Here is a 14504-nt window from a genome sequence, read left to right as displayed (position 1 = left end):
ACGCATTTGGAGAGGTGGGCTGGAAGCTTTGTTTTTACTGGAAGATGGTCCACTTAACGCACGGGTGTAGACTACATATTAATGACAAATCAATGAAAATTAAATTGTGAGTTTTTACTTCATATTTTATAAATAAAAATGACGGGGGAAAACATTTATGACGTCTTTTTAAACTAAATTTTCTAGCGCGACCTGCCTGCTTCACTGAAGTCACTGCTTATTAAGGTCTGTCCAAAATTACCGTGGCCCACCCAAAAATGAAAACCTGGCGCCGCGCCTGTTATAAACCTCTGCAAATGGTTGTTCTTCACTTTATCAAACTCAGACTTTGTAGAGCTAATGTCAAGATGTAAAATTATGAATTCAGTCGAGCTCTTCCGTCCCTCCCTCTCCTGCTCTCCTGGAAACCCGACATCAGCTGTCAGAAGCGGAGGTGAAGAAGGAGATGAGGCAAACAGAGTTAGTGCGACATAAAGAGACCAGACTGGTGTGGAGGTGAGCAAAACAGCTGGAAAAGTGTGGGTGTTGAATCCCCCACGGGTGCGACGCCCATGCGAGCGACCGGTACGGGCTGCTGTCATGTTGTGAGCAGCGCTCTGCTGTCTGAGGGTAGGCCCCACCCACAACGCCGCGGCTGCTGCGGTGTTTTCTTTACTGTGGGAAACGGGTAATAATGGCTCTTTGATGGGAACAGGTTGCCGACCCCTGGTATAAGATCTGAGCTGGTAAAACAAAAATCCTCATCAGCAGGCTTTTTTTAAAGTGGGGGGGACACAGCTGCCAATCACAAATTTTGCTGGGGACATGTCCCCGGCGTCCCCGGTTAAAATGACGCCTATGATCATGACAGAACCAGATTTGTTTTTACGGAGGAGAAACAGGACAAAGTTTCCTCGTTGTTGTGAATGAGTAACTTCTCTGAAACGATTTCTCTTGTTTCATGAGGGTCTTCATAACGGCACAGACTCATTTGGCCCATGAATGAAACCCTGGCAGACCATTGTTGCAATGTCAAATCAAACCTTTAGCCTTAAGGTCAATACTTTCATCAAAAACCTGCCAATCAAGTCCTAAACGTGTCTTCTGCCCTCTGGTGGAGGATCTACAGGTAACGAGCGCCAATATTATTTCTTTTTTAACATTATATTGGTATTACAGATGTAATCGGCTGATATTGTCTTGGTAACGATTTACTCTTTCAATAACCCAACTTTAACATACCATGTACATATTATACATCAAAATGTCAAATTGCGGCAGATCCGGGATAAAGTTGCTGAGAAATATTTGTGGTTTCTTTTTTTGGCACAGCTGGCATGAAGGATAAAGAAAGTTGTCATATTTTGTACTGATGTTTAAAGTTTAAGTGTGTACCATAGGAGATAAATTTAAATCTGTCTATGCCTAAAATGATTTAGTTTTTCTTTATTAGCAGGAAACTCTGCATTTATAGGTATCTGTATCCTATCAGAAATCAAAAGTTAGACTGTTTTTTGGTAAAAAAAAAAAATAATAATAAAAAGGTTAATACCTCTAGTTTTTAGAATTGTAAAAATTGAAACAAGTTGTTATTACATCATTAGTCCATAGAAATTTGAGTTTTAAAAACCAGACTTTTCTCTATAATTTCCCATTTCAGGTGATAAAGGGTTAAACGTTATACTGTTTTCTAAAATAGCCAGAAAGTTATCGTAGCTCATTTATTTTATAAACATACCTGGATCCTCAATGGACAGATTCTTCATCAGCCACTGAACAATATCTGCACCTGCGTCAGAAGGACCAAAGAAAGTCAAACGAATGAACGAACGAAAGATGCAAAAAACATAACTAATTAAAAAACTTCAGAATGAACATTTGAAGGTTGTAAAACATACGCAATCCACTTTTTAGAGCTTCTGACCATGTTTTATTCTTATTTCTTCATGAAAACATTCCAAAGTCCCAGCTGCTTCTTCCCTTTAGCTCTGCTAAACAGCTGGATGGGGCTGGCTTTGTGTCATCTTGCCCCTCTCCTGCCCATCCTGGTGGTGTCAAATCCAACAGGATCCCTCTTCCCTTGGACTGTAAACACTAATGCCAACTCTCTCTGTGTAGCAAGCAGCAAATTTAATCTCCACAGTTGTGAAAACGCTTGTTCTTTCTTATCTCTTCATAACTTTTGATTATGCTTTTTCAGAAAATCTTTATATTATGATTATATGATAATATAAATACTGTGCTCATCTTTGATCTTTAAATTAGAACTTTTATTGCACATATTTCTAGGAATTTAAGATTCTTCTATGAAGTAAAGAAAATAATGGCCAGTTTTTGTTTTATTGTCATCTTTTAAATAATTCTCACATTAAAGTATTCATAACTTGTTTCACGCTGACGAGATCAATAACACCAGACTTGATGTAAAAACCTTGTTTTAGACAAAACAAAAAAGGAAAAACAAGCCTTTTCCTTCTACTGTGGAATCAGAATAATTTCATCCAAGCATCCCTGCTGCTTTCTGGAATGAGGTGGTGTTTTCCTTCCCATCATTCATTAGTTTCCTGGGCTTCTGCACACAGATGTGAACATTTCAGCTCCTCGCCACATCCATCCACCGCTAGGGTAATTGTGTGTACTGATACGCTCCGTTTATAGCATATTAGGGTGATGCATCTTTCATAACATCAACGACTGAAGCAAGAAAGGGTGGAATGTTGATAGCTTTTGGTTTGGAATATTTTACATCCCTTCCTTTTGGACTCCATCTTGGTAAACTGGGCGACAGTCCATGTACATCCCTATTAATCCACCTTAACTAGCTAAAAGTTATTTTTAAATGAACACATTTTGACCGATGCTAACATAGTTCAACATACTGACAGCCACGGTGCCACAGAAGCATTTCGGGTTGATTTCTTTGCTTAAGGGCACAATGGCAGTAAGACAGCAGCATTGCTCTTTCTCCTGCACTCACACTTTGTTTTCCAAACATTTAATCATATGTTGTTCTTTCATCTGCCCTGCAGCTACGCAGCTGTTCTACTGTGAAGGTTTTAGACTAATGCTGGGGACACACCGGCCGCCGAAGCGCCGCGAAACGGGGACCGCCTTCATTCGGCGCCCTTGTTATCCTATTCTATAGACCACATGGGCCGCCGAAGTGCTGCGAAGTGATTGTTTCGGAGTCTGCTCTATTTTTTTCGCGCGTCGCGGGTGAACCACGTCAATTCTGCCAGGAAGCCAAACCTAGACATGAGAGGCAGGCCCGTGAATTTAACAAAATAAAGCATTTCAAAATTCAATTCCGCGATAGTCAAATGTGTTCTTAAACAGACTGCATAAAACACACACACACACAGAACTTGTGTGTGTGTGTGACCATGTGAAGGGGGTGTGGTTTTGGGTGTCTTTCAACCAGAGCAAACAGGACAGAGAGGCAGAAAGTCGTAGGCCAGAGTTAACAACTGGTTCACACACACACATACAAACACACACACAAACAGCAAGGGGGAGGGGGGTGTAGAGGAAAAGAGCAGAGAAAAGGCAGAGAGGAAATGGAGGACACCAAGTGGTTAAAAGAAAAACTACGAGGTGCGCCTCGACCTGAGCGAAGAAACAAGCGTCTGGTCTGAACTGAGGAGCAGCGAGCAATGGCCGAATTTCGTGAGCGCTTCGCCTCCTGGCGCTCAGCGGCCTTTCGGTGGCCGGTGTGTCCCCGGCGTAAAACAGAACCAAAACCTCAAAGGGCTGCAGCTGCTGGAGATCCATGAGGGAGTTTAATGAAACTTCTGAAAATAGGTTTTCAGCTTCCTGGCATGGATCGCATGTCTGGAACCAAAAACACATTCCAGAAATGTATGTGACTTTCTAAAATGGTCCCAGTCTAACTGTTGGTGTCTCAAACCTTCTCTGTTTAGTTTTCACAGTGTTTGAAGCAGGTTAGCAATCACACAGCTGATAGACTCTAGCCTGAAGCTGCACTCAGACATAATTAGGACACACATAATTGCATCAAAAAAAAAATTGTTAAACTGTTGCTATTTGTTTGCAATATACACTAAAGTGTTGGATGTACCAGTTTAGTGTGATTCCAACTGAAAATGTGGGTCACAGCCCTGTGAGGTACTGACTCCAGGGCCTAAAACACTAGCATCCCCATACCATGATGCAGCCACCGCCGTGCTTTACTGTAGCAAAGGAGAAATGAGTTGATTCTTTGTCAACAATGGTTGTAGTTGATCTCTGCTTCAGCGTTAACCATCTCAGTATCTAATGATCCACCTGAGAGACTCTGGTGTTATTGAGGTAGCATCTATGTCTCAGTTATTGTTTACATTTTACAACTAAAGTAACAAAATGCTACTAACTTTTTAAATTGTTGACTAACTCGGAAGTTTGTGGAGGGAAGAATGAAGCTTTAGCCCTCAGCCGTCATTAAACTTTATTTAGGAAAACGACCCAGAGAAGAAAAGGTCAGCTTCCCGGCATCCCTACAGCAGACCCATACATCAGCTCAACCACTAAAGGCGATGAAATAAAAGTATAAGTTACTCTGGTATGATTCTGTAGTTCCTGGTGAGAAAGGATAACCACAACTGAAGGCTATGCTCATGTTAAGAAGCTGAAGATTTTTACTTTCTTTTTCAGGATTTTATCACTCATCTCTCACCAGACACTCACTGCCTTTTACGATTCCCTCTACATGTAACGTCTGCCGTCACTTTCACTCCAATGTTGCTGCATCCCCCGTCTCCATTACCTGTAACAACACTGTGGATTTTGGTCATGAAACTTTTGACCGTTCTGATGGGCACGCCCTCCGTCTCATCCTGAATACGAGTGACGATGTCCTCAATCTGGGGGACAAAGAAAACACAAGAAACAGAGTTAGGAGGAACTTGCATCTATCTCAGACAGGAATGGTCTGTCATGCTTTATTGGGCATCTTCTACTCAATAACACATTAACCTGGTTTTCTTTCATATTCTCAGTATAAGTTTACCAACAAGTTCCCTGTTGGGACACGTTCTACGGTCTTTACCAGCTATACTGGGTGAAATCCAGATTAAAGGTTTAAACAAATCTAAGGGGAGCGTTGTGGATGTTGACAGCAGTTTGTGGGACGAAAAGACAAAAAAATTTTAAGGCGAATTAACCGGGTAAGACCTTATTCCTTCCACTGTCTTATCGGGTGACCCCGCCAGGAAAGTTGACCATTGAGTAGAATTGATGGTTTATCCCTTGAGGTCTACATGGCAGGGGGTGAGGAGTGAGCACAACCTCACCCCCTGCCGTGTGGACCTCAAGAGATAAACCATCAATCCTGCTCAATGGTCAACTTTCCTGGCGGGGTCACCCGATAAGATAGTGGAAGGGTTTAAGGTGATCCAGATCGGATGAGGATCAGCACCTCCAAATCCGAGGCCATGGTTCTCGACCGGAAAAGGACAGCTTGCCAACTCAGAGTCGGGAGAGTGGTCCTGCCTCAGGATCTCGGGGTCTTGTTCACATGGGAGGGAAGAAGGGAGCGTTAGATCGACAAGTGAATTGGGGCAGCGTCTGCAGTGATGCGGATGCTGAACTGGTCTGTCGTGGTGAAGAGAGAACTGAGCCAAAAGGCAAAGCTCTCCAGTTACCGGTTGATCTTTGTCCCAACCTTCACCTATGGTCATGAGCTTTGGGTAATGACCGAAAGAACGAGACTGGGCATACAAGCGACCAAATGATTTTTTTCCGAAGGGTGGCCGGGCTCAGCTGTAGAAATAGGAGAGAGAGGAGCTCACACACTAAGGAGGAACTCAGTAGAGCTGCTGCTCTTCCACAACTAGAGGTACCAGCGGTCTCCAAAGTGACCGAGGTACCCGCTAAGGTGGTTCGGGCATCATGGACGCCTTCCTGGGGTGGTGTTTCGGGCATGTCCTGCCAGCAGGAGGTCGACCCAGGACATGTTGGAGCAAGTTTCTCCAGTCTGGCCCGGAAACACCTTGCGGCTCTGCGGGAGGAGCTGGTGGGGGTGGCTGTCTGGGATGACCTACTAGCGATGCTAGTCCTGCAACCCACAAGTTTCTTGATGAAGATACCAATCCTGATGTTCTGAAACTCAACGACCAGAAGTGGTTTGATGCCAATTTATGATAATAATCCACAACTACGGAGGACTCAATCTGCCAAATGGGTGATAATAAACGGAAATTTTTAATTTAGTTTTGAAAAAATCTAATAAATATACATGTGTATAAATTTTGTAATGAAAATAAATGTGGATGTTTCTTTATTTTGTATTTCTTTATTTCTTTAATTAATTAATGTTTTTATTTAATTATTCCCTATTTTGGCCGGATGAGTCCTCCATGCAAAAGAGGTTAATCCTGAAATGACTCATGTTCCCAAATCTTATGAAATCTTCTTGCCAAGAAAATGCATCACTGGAGGAATCCAACATATAATTTTTTTTTTTTACACGTGAACGATATTTTATATAAATGGTCACAAATGTTGCTCCCTTACGTTGGTGCAACAACGGTCTGAAGGAGGAGACGGTTCCACAGTAAGTGTGTTTTGCTGCGATCAAGCAGCTGAGAACCAGATCATCGATCAGCGCGTTTGGTGCCTTTGATCCCGACATGTTGAATCCAATCCTAGTGATCAGAAAACGCTTACATGTTCTCTGATTCTGATCACGAGGACAACGCCGCCTCTCTGCACAGATGTTTTTGACAGAGAGTGGGAAGTGAGACGTTGGTCACTTTGGAGACCGCCGTAACAAACTGCGGCGCGACTCTGCTGCTAAATTTACTACTGAATCAGATCCTGACCTGGGAGGAGGTGCTGGATCATTTGACTTTTTTTTACAAACTAGATAAATGAAAGAAAAGGAAACTATATTCCACCTGGACGCTCCTGCTCGTCTGAGAGAACACGAATGGTTTCCTGTGCCTCTGCAGCACCATGTGCAGCTCTGACCTTTTCAGCTTGGAGTGTATTTATAATGTGAACGCTAGCTGTAGGTGGAGCAGAGTTCTAGCAGGAACCCACACTGGGTCAGGGCTGCCTGGCATGACTAGTTTCTCAACAAGCTCCTAACGCCTGGAACAGACCATCTGAACACTGAAGGGACTGGTTTCTTTGCGACGTTGAGACTTCTTCAGATTCAAAGTGTTAGTCTAATAATAATCTTCAGCTGCAACTGAAGAAAACGGGTTTAATGAGACTTTTCTTTAGTCACGTTCCCACATATTTAAGAATTCTCACCATGGAAACAAGTAATCCTTCAACTTTGAAGGACCAGATGGGTAAAAATTGACACGTTTGGCCTGATGGAACACAAGTGTTTCCTGTCGGTTGGACATCTAAATGAAAACGGTGTTGTTTAACCTCCTTCACGGGTGAAAAACTTAATCTGAGTGGCTGTAAGCTCGGTAATCAATTATCTAGTGTTAACATTTACTTAACATTCAGCACCGGGACTAATGAGATTCCTTTTCCCTAAACAGAACGACCCCCGGAGCTGGAGCACATCAGCTCATGCTGAAGAGGTCGCAGTGACTCACGGTCGTGTCTGGAACGTGGCGTGATCTCTCAGAAACACGCAGAGCAGACCAACAAATAAACACATTACTGTAAAACAGCCCAATCTCTAATCCTGACCCCCTGAAAAAGGTACAATTAGCCTTCTGGGCACAAAGAGAAACCTGTGGGGGAGAAGACCGATGGTTTCTATAATGAAGCTTGGATGCAGCGTGCTGAGAGGAAATGTCAGCGTTGGCCATGAGGTGTGGTCATTTCTGTGCAGCGCTACCAGGGAATCCTGTTTTAGGGAAGTAACAACAGGATTACTAACTCTCAGCCATGGAGATCTGGGCCTTTAACCACAGCTCAACACACTGATGGACCAACGGGAGCACGGCTGAAAGAGAAACAGCTTGAATGGTGCAACCTTTAAGCTTCACACACGTTTTTGTTTCTTTCCAATTGAAGCTCCTGGCACTATATTTCTTTTAAAGGAGGCCGATTATGATCATGATGACTATGGTTGATACAAAACATGTTCATGAAGTTCTTTACATAACATTTCTCTCTAATAAATGCATTATTCTTGACAGTTTCAGTACCCTCCAGAATGAGCCAATTCAGGGCTCTATCCCTTTAGGGCACATATGTCAGAGTCAAGGCCCGCGGGCCAGATGCGGCCCGCGTAGCATTTTTATGTGGCCCGCAAGATAAATATCAAAAACATATTAAAACTGGCCCGCTGGCCGATTTTACCGCAAAGACTTCAACTCCCATGATGCTTTGCAGCGTCAGCGTGGAGGTGACGCGCCCCCTCCTTTGTGTTTTTTCCAGCCCGAGGCAGTCAGGGGTAGTTGGGTGTCTGTAGCTCCGCTGTCTCGGACAAACTACACTCCTCTCACTCAGCGCCGAGTTAACTCAGCTGTTTTCTGACGTTGAAGCCCAGAAACGGAGATTCTAGCCGCTCAGTAATGTTTTCACGACTTAAAGAGAAAGTTTTCCAACTAACGTCCAGACAGAGCTGATATAACTCCAGCGAACAGCGACACGCTCAAACCAGCACGGCTCTGTGGTTGTGTTTCCTCCCCGACACACAACAACGTGGTCAAGCTGCTCAGACATGTTCATCAGCACAAACCTATGTGAGCACCTGTTGTCATCTAATGTTGTCATTATTATGATGAAGATGAACAAAACAACAGGAGTCTCCTCCTCAGCTCAGATCAACCCCATGATGCAGGTATCCGGCTGGAACAGGTGAGCATCACAGTAAATCAGTGGAGCAAACTGAGCTTTAAATATGTTGGTTTTATGCTCTTTTTCTGCTCCAAAACATGAAAGTTAACAGGTGAGATGTTGCATTTTCATTTAAGATAAAATGATATTTTTATGTTTTTGTTGGCCCGTGAGAAAAGATTTAACCTACAGTAAACAGGAAGTGGAAAGGCTGCAGATAGATGAATAGAATAGAAAATCCCTTTATTGTTCCTCAGTGGGGAAAGCTAGACGTCACAGCAGCGATGACACTTATTACAGGAGAAAAAAAGGAGAATAAAAATAAGAAAAATGAATAATCAAGAAAACATAAATCCTGAACAGATTTTAAAATGCTGAATATACCACAAGTAATGAATACCACTGATGCCTTTTATTTAAAACTGACTTGCTCGTGTGTAATTTAGTTATTCCACATTCAGTGTTAATGCAGAAATATGTTTGTTTCCAAATTTAAAGGTTCAAAATTGCATATATGTTGATAAAGAAAATGTGCAAATTTGCCGTCACTTTTTCTAAAATATTAAGTTTGGCCCTCGACTCCGTCCCAGAGTTTCATTTCGGCCCCGTGTGAGTTTGAGTTTGACACCCCTGCTTTAGGGCTAGGAATTTACTTGCTGTTTAACTTTGTGTTGATGCTGGCAGCGGGCTGCATCTTTGTTCACATACTTGCTGCTGCACTGCACGTAGTACTGGAAGGTTCCACTAGGGGGATCAGTAGAGAACTTAGACCAGATGGAGTGCTGAGTTTGTGGGGTACGACCAAAAAATACATGGCATCAATAGAAGAGGTCGCTACTGGCCACGCCCACCCTCACCTAGATTGGCTACTATGAGGTGAGAAGCTCAGATATCCAGAAGGGGCTACAAGTAGAGCTGCTCCTCCAGCCTGAAGAGGTGAGGGGAGCTCTATGGTAATCCCCCCATTTGTGACATCACAAACAGGGGCTTTTGGAAACGGATTGTACACTCAAGTAAGTTGAATTGGTGGGTTTTTTCCACGTTTGGGGCATTTATTGAGGCAGTAGAGACTCACATGGCAGCACAAAAGGCTGCAAAAGGTGATACATTCAAATAAAGCGATGGAACAAATAAATTGGTTTTGTCCGTACAAAGTGGAATATGATATTGAATATTCAGGCCCAAACTTGGTGAGTGATGAGTCTTAAGAGAGAGAAGAGTGATCGAGTTTCCTGAGCATCAAATTACCCTGCAAAGATCTCACACAATCAACTGATTGCAACACATTCCTCTGAGCTTTAAAAAGCCCTTTTGAAATAACAAGAAACACTCAGAAAAAGGTCAAGTGCCAGCGAACGTAAAGTCACAGAGAGCCGCCTGAGCACACTGAACCTGTTAAAACACAGCAAAACAAAGATTCTGCCTCAATGTTAAAAATCCACCATGTTTCTTAAACCTGTAAAAATCTGATGTAGAGAAATTTGCCAGATATACGCCGCCCTGTGGGCATCAGGTCACCCCTCGGAGGACAGACTCTAAGCTGACACGATATTTTAAAAAGAAGAATTGGAGCATTGATTCGTTTTTGAGTGAGATGTTAGTCTGAGGGAACACTTCCTGCAGCTTTTCTTTCATCATCACACTTCTCTTCACCTGCAGGTTCCTGCATATTGTTTAAAGCTTTCATTCGCTTCACTGCAGACACAATTTGAAATATGGCTGCTCGAGGTTATCCCAGCACTGATTTTTCGTTTTCTTCCATTTAACTTTATTATTTATGAACAGCATCAATATCCGTGTATTTAAATCCTCTGAGACCGGCGACCAGGATGGTGTCTTTAAAATAATGGTGAAAACATATTTTTTTTATTTGTATTAGTTTATAAATGCATGACAAAATAATTGGAACCAAGCAAATAAGGTTTAAGAAATGAGCTTCAGAGGGTTTTCCTTGTGAAAAACAAAAATGAGACACTAAAAGAGCTTGTTTCCCGCCTTTGAAGGCAGCAAACGTAAAAACAAGCTCTATCTGCTCTGTGGCTGATGAAGAACACAAAAATGAAATTGGATAGAAAACACAGAACGAACGTAACAAAGATGTTTATATCGTAAACCATAGCTTTGGGAGGATTTAAATGGAAACTCCTCACACGTCTGCTGTGTGAATTCTCAAATGATGCCAAAGTTCTCAAAGTTTCGTCTTCGTCTTCGTCTTCGTCTTCCTCCGCTTATCCGGGTCCGGGTCGCGGGGGCAGCATCCCAACTAGGGAGCTCCAGGCCGTCCTCTCCCCGGCCTTGTCCACCAGCTCCTCCGGCAGGACCCCAAGGCGTTCCCGGACCAGATTGGAGATGTAACCTCTCCAACGTGTCCTGGGTCGACCCGGGGGCCTTCTGCCGGCAGGACATGCCCGAAACACCTCCCCGGGGAGGCGTCCAGGAGGCATCCTGACCAGATGCCCAAACCACCTCAACTGGCTCCTTTCGATCCGGAGGAGCAGCGGTTCTACTCCGAGTCCCTCCCGAATGTCCGAGCTCCTCACCCTATCTCTAAGGCTGAGCCCGGCCACCCTACGGAGGAAACTCATTTCGGCCGCTTGTATCCGTGATCTCGTTCTTTCGGTCATTACCCAAAGCTCATGACCATAGGTGAGGATTGGGACGTAGATCGACCGGTAAATCGAGAGCCTGGCTTTCTGGCTCAGCTCCCTCTTCCCCACGACAGATCGGCTCAGCGTCCGCATCACTGCAGACGCCGAACCAATCCGCCTGTCGATCTCCCGATCCCTCCTACCCTCACTCGTGAACAAGACCCCGAGATACTTAAACTCCTCCACTTGAGGTAGGACCTCTCCCCCGACCCGGAGGTGGCAAGCCACCCTTTTCCGGTCGAGAACCATGGTCTCAGATTTGGAGGTGCTGATCCTCATCCCAGCCGCTTCACATTCGGCCGCGAACCTACCCAGCAAGAGCTGAAGGTCAGAGCTGGATGAAGCTAGGAGGACCACATCATCCGCAAAAAGCAGAGACGAGATTCTCCTGCCACCAAACTCGACACACTCCACACCACGGCTGCGTCTAGAAATTCTGTCCATAAAAGTGATGAACAGAACCGGTGACAAAGGGCAGCCCTGGCGGAGTCCAGCCCTCACTGGGCACAGGTCCGACTTACTACCGGCTATGTGGACCAAACTCACGCTCCTCTGGTAAAGGGACTGAATGGCCCTTAACAGAAAGCCACCCACCCCATACTCCTGGAGCGTCCCCCACAGGGTGCCCCTGGGGACACGGTCATAAGCCTTCTCCAAATCCACAAAGCACATGTGGATTGGTTGGGCAAACTCCCATGCCCCCTCCATCACCCTTGCAAGGGTATAGAGCTGGTCCACAGTTCCACGGCCAGGACGAAAACCACATTGCTCCTCCTCTATCTGAGATTCAACTATCGATCGGACCCTCCTCTCCAGTACCCTGGCGTAGACCTTTCCAGGGAGGCTGAGGAGTGTGATCCCCCTATAGTTGGAACACACCCTCAGGTCACCCTTCTTAAAGATGGGGACCACCACCCCGGTCTGCCACTCCCTAGGAACTGTCCCCGATGACCACGCAATGTTGTAGAGACGTGTCAACCATGACAGCCCTACAACATCCATAGCCTTGAGATACCCAGGACGAACCTCATCCGCCCCCGGGGCTCCGCCGCTGTGTAGTTGTTTGACTACCTCAGCAACTTCTGCCCCCGAGATCGGACAGTCCATCCCCAGGCCTCCCAGCTCTGGTTCCTCCTCGGAATGCGCATTGGTGGGATTGAGGAGCTCCTCAAAGTATTCCTTCCACCGTCCGACTATAGCCTCAGTTGACGTCAGCAGCTCCCCATCCCCACTATAAACAGTGTGAGCGAGTTGCTGCCTTCCTCTCCTGAGGCGCCGGACAGTTTGCCAGAACCTCTTTGGAGCCGATCGATAGTCTTTCTCCATGGCCTCACCAAACTCCTCCCACGCCCGAGATTTTGCCTCGGCAACTGCCACTGCTGCACCCCGCTTGGCTATCCGGTACCTGTCTGCTGCCTCCGGAGACCCACAGACCAGCCACGCCCTGTAGGCCTCCTTCTTCAGCCTGACGGCTCCCCGAACCTCTGGTGTCCACCAGCGGGTACGGGGGTTGCCACTACGACTGGCACCGGCCACCTTACGACCACAGCTAGCAACAGCCGCCTCGACAATCGCAGAGTGGAACAAGGCCCTCTCGGACTCAATGTCCCCCACTGCTCTCTGGACGTGGTCAAAGCTCTGCCGGAGGTGGGAGTTGAAGACCGTCTTGACAGGTTCTTCTGCCAGGCGTTCCCAGCAGACCCTCACTATGCGCTTGGGTCTGCCAGGTCTACGCGGCATGTTCCCTTGCCATCTGATCCAACTCACCACCAGGTGGTGATCAGTTGACAGCTCCGCCCCTCTCTTCACTCGGGTGTCCAAAACATACGGCCGCAGGTCAGATGATATGACTACAAAATCTATCATCGACCTGTGACCTAGGCTGCCCTGGTACCAAGTGTACCGGTGGGCATCCTTATGTTCGAACATGGTGTTCGTTATGGCCAAACTGCGGCTTGCACAGAAGTCCAATAACAAAACACCGCTCGAGTTCAGATTAGGTGGGCCGTTCCTCCCAATCACACCCCTCCAGGTCAAGCTGTCATTGCCCACGTGAGCATTGAAGTCCCCCAGCAGGACAATGGAGTCCCCTGATGGAGCACTATCTCGCACTCGTCCCAGGGACTCCAAAAAGGGTGGGTACTCTGAACTGATATTTGGCCCATAAGCACAAACAACAGTCAGGACCCGTTCCCCGACCCGAAGGCGCAAGGAAGCTACCCTCTTGTCCCCCGGGGTAAACCCCAACACACAGGCAGAGAGTCTCGGGGCTAACAAAAAGCCAACCCCAGCCCTCCGCCTCTCACCCGGAGCAACTCCAGCAAAGTAGAGTGTCCAACCCCTCTCCAGGTCTCGGGTTCTCGGGTCTCGGGTTCCAGAGCCAATGCAATGTGTCGAGGTGGCACACACCGCCCTCACTCACCTGGAGAAAGGGAATACATATGCAAGAATGCTCTTCATCGACTACAGCTCGGCATTTAACACCATCATCCCCTCAAGACTTGCCACGAAGCTCGTCGACCTTGGGCTGGGAACACCGATCTGCAGTTGGATTCTAAACTTCCTCACAGACAGGCCCCAGGTGGTGAGAGTTGGTAAGCACACTTCCTCATCACTCATCCTAAACACAGGTACGCCCCAGGGTTGTGTGCTTAGCCCCCTCCTATATTCCCTGATCACACACGACTGTGTTGCTAAACATGAGACCAACATCACCATCAAGTTTGCGGATGACACAACCATCATAGGCCTCATCACAAGGGATGATGAGACGGCCTATAGAGAGGAGGTGATGGCACTGTACGAGTGGTGCCTGGAAAATAACCTGACTCTCAACATCAGCAAAACCAGAGAAATGATAGTGGACTACCGGAAACGACCAGTCAGGGAACACCAACCCATCCGCATCAACGGGGTCGAGGTCGAAAGGGTCAGCAGCTTCAAGTTCCTTGGAGTCAACATCACTGAGGATTTCTCCTGGACCCTTCACACAGACACTACTATCAGGAAAGCTCGCCAGCGGCTTTACTTCCTGAGGAGGCTGAGGAAGTTTGGCGTGAGCGCCTGCTTCATCTCAAATTTCTACAGGTGTGCAATTGAGAGCTTGCTGACGAGCTGCATCACAGTGTG

At 46.1% G+C, this 14504-nt stretch overlaps 1 protein-coding gene across 1 annotated transcript in view; it reads right to left on the bottom strand.

The window, feature by feature from the left end:
* Window positions 1-14504, bottom strand: part of rgs6 (regulator of G protein signaling 6) — a 133712-nt gene that overhangs the window by 31202 nt on the left and 88006 nt on the right. The window contains exons 3-4 of the mRNA XM_015947705.3: window positions 4742-4838; window positions 1718-1768 (exon numbers count right to left, since the gene is read on the bottom strand). Coding sequence (XP_015803191.1) covers window positions 1718-1768; window positions 4742-4838 — 148 coding nt within the window. The remainder of the gene's footprint in view (window positions 1-1717; window positions 1769-4741; window positions 4839-14504) is intronic.

This window comes from Nothobranchius furzeri, chromosome 2 (genome assembly GCF_043380555.1).
Source record: "Nothobranchius furzeri strain GRZ-AD chromosome 2, NfurGRZ-RIMD1, whole genome shotgun sequence".
NCBI lineage: Eukaryota > Metazoa > Chordata > Actinopteri > Cyprinodontiformes > Nothobranchiidae > Nothobranchius > Nothobranchius furzeri.
The sequence above is the reverse complement of the archived record's forward strand: the minus strand, read 5'-3'. Positions and strand labels throughout refer to the sequence as shown.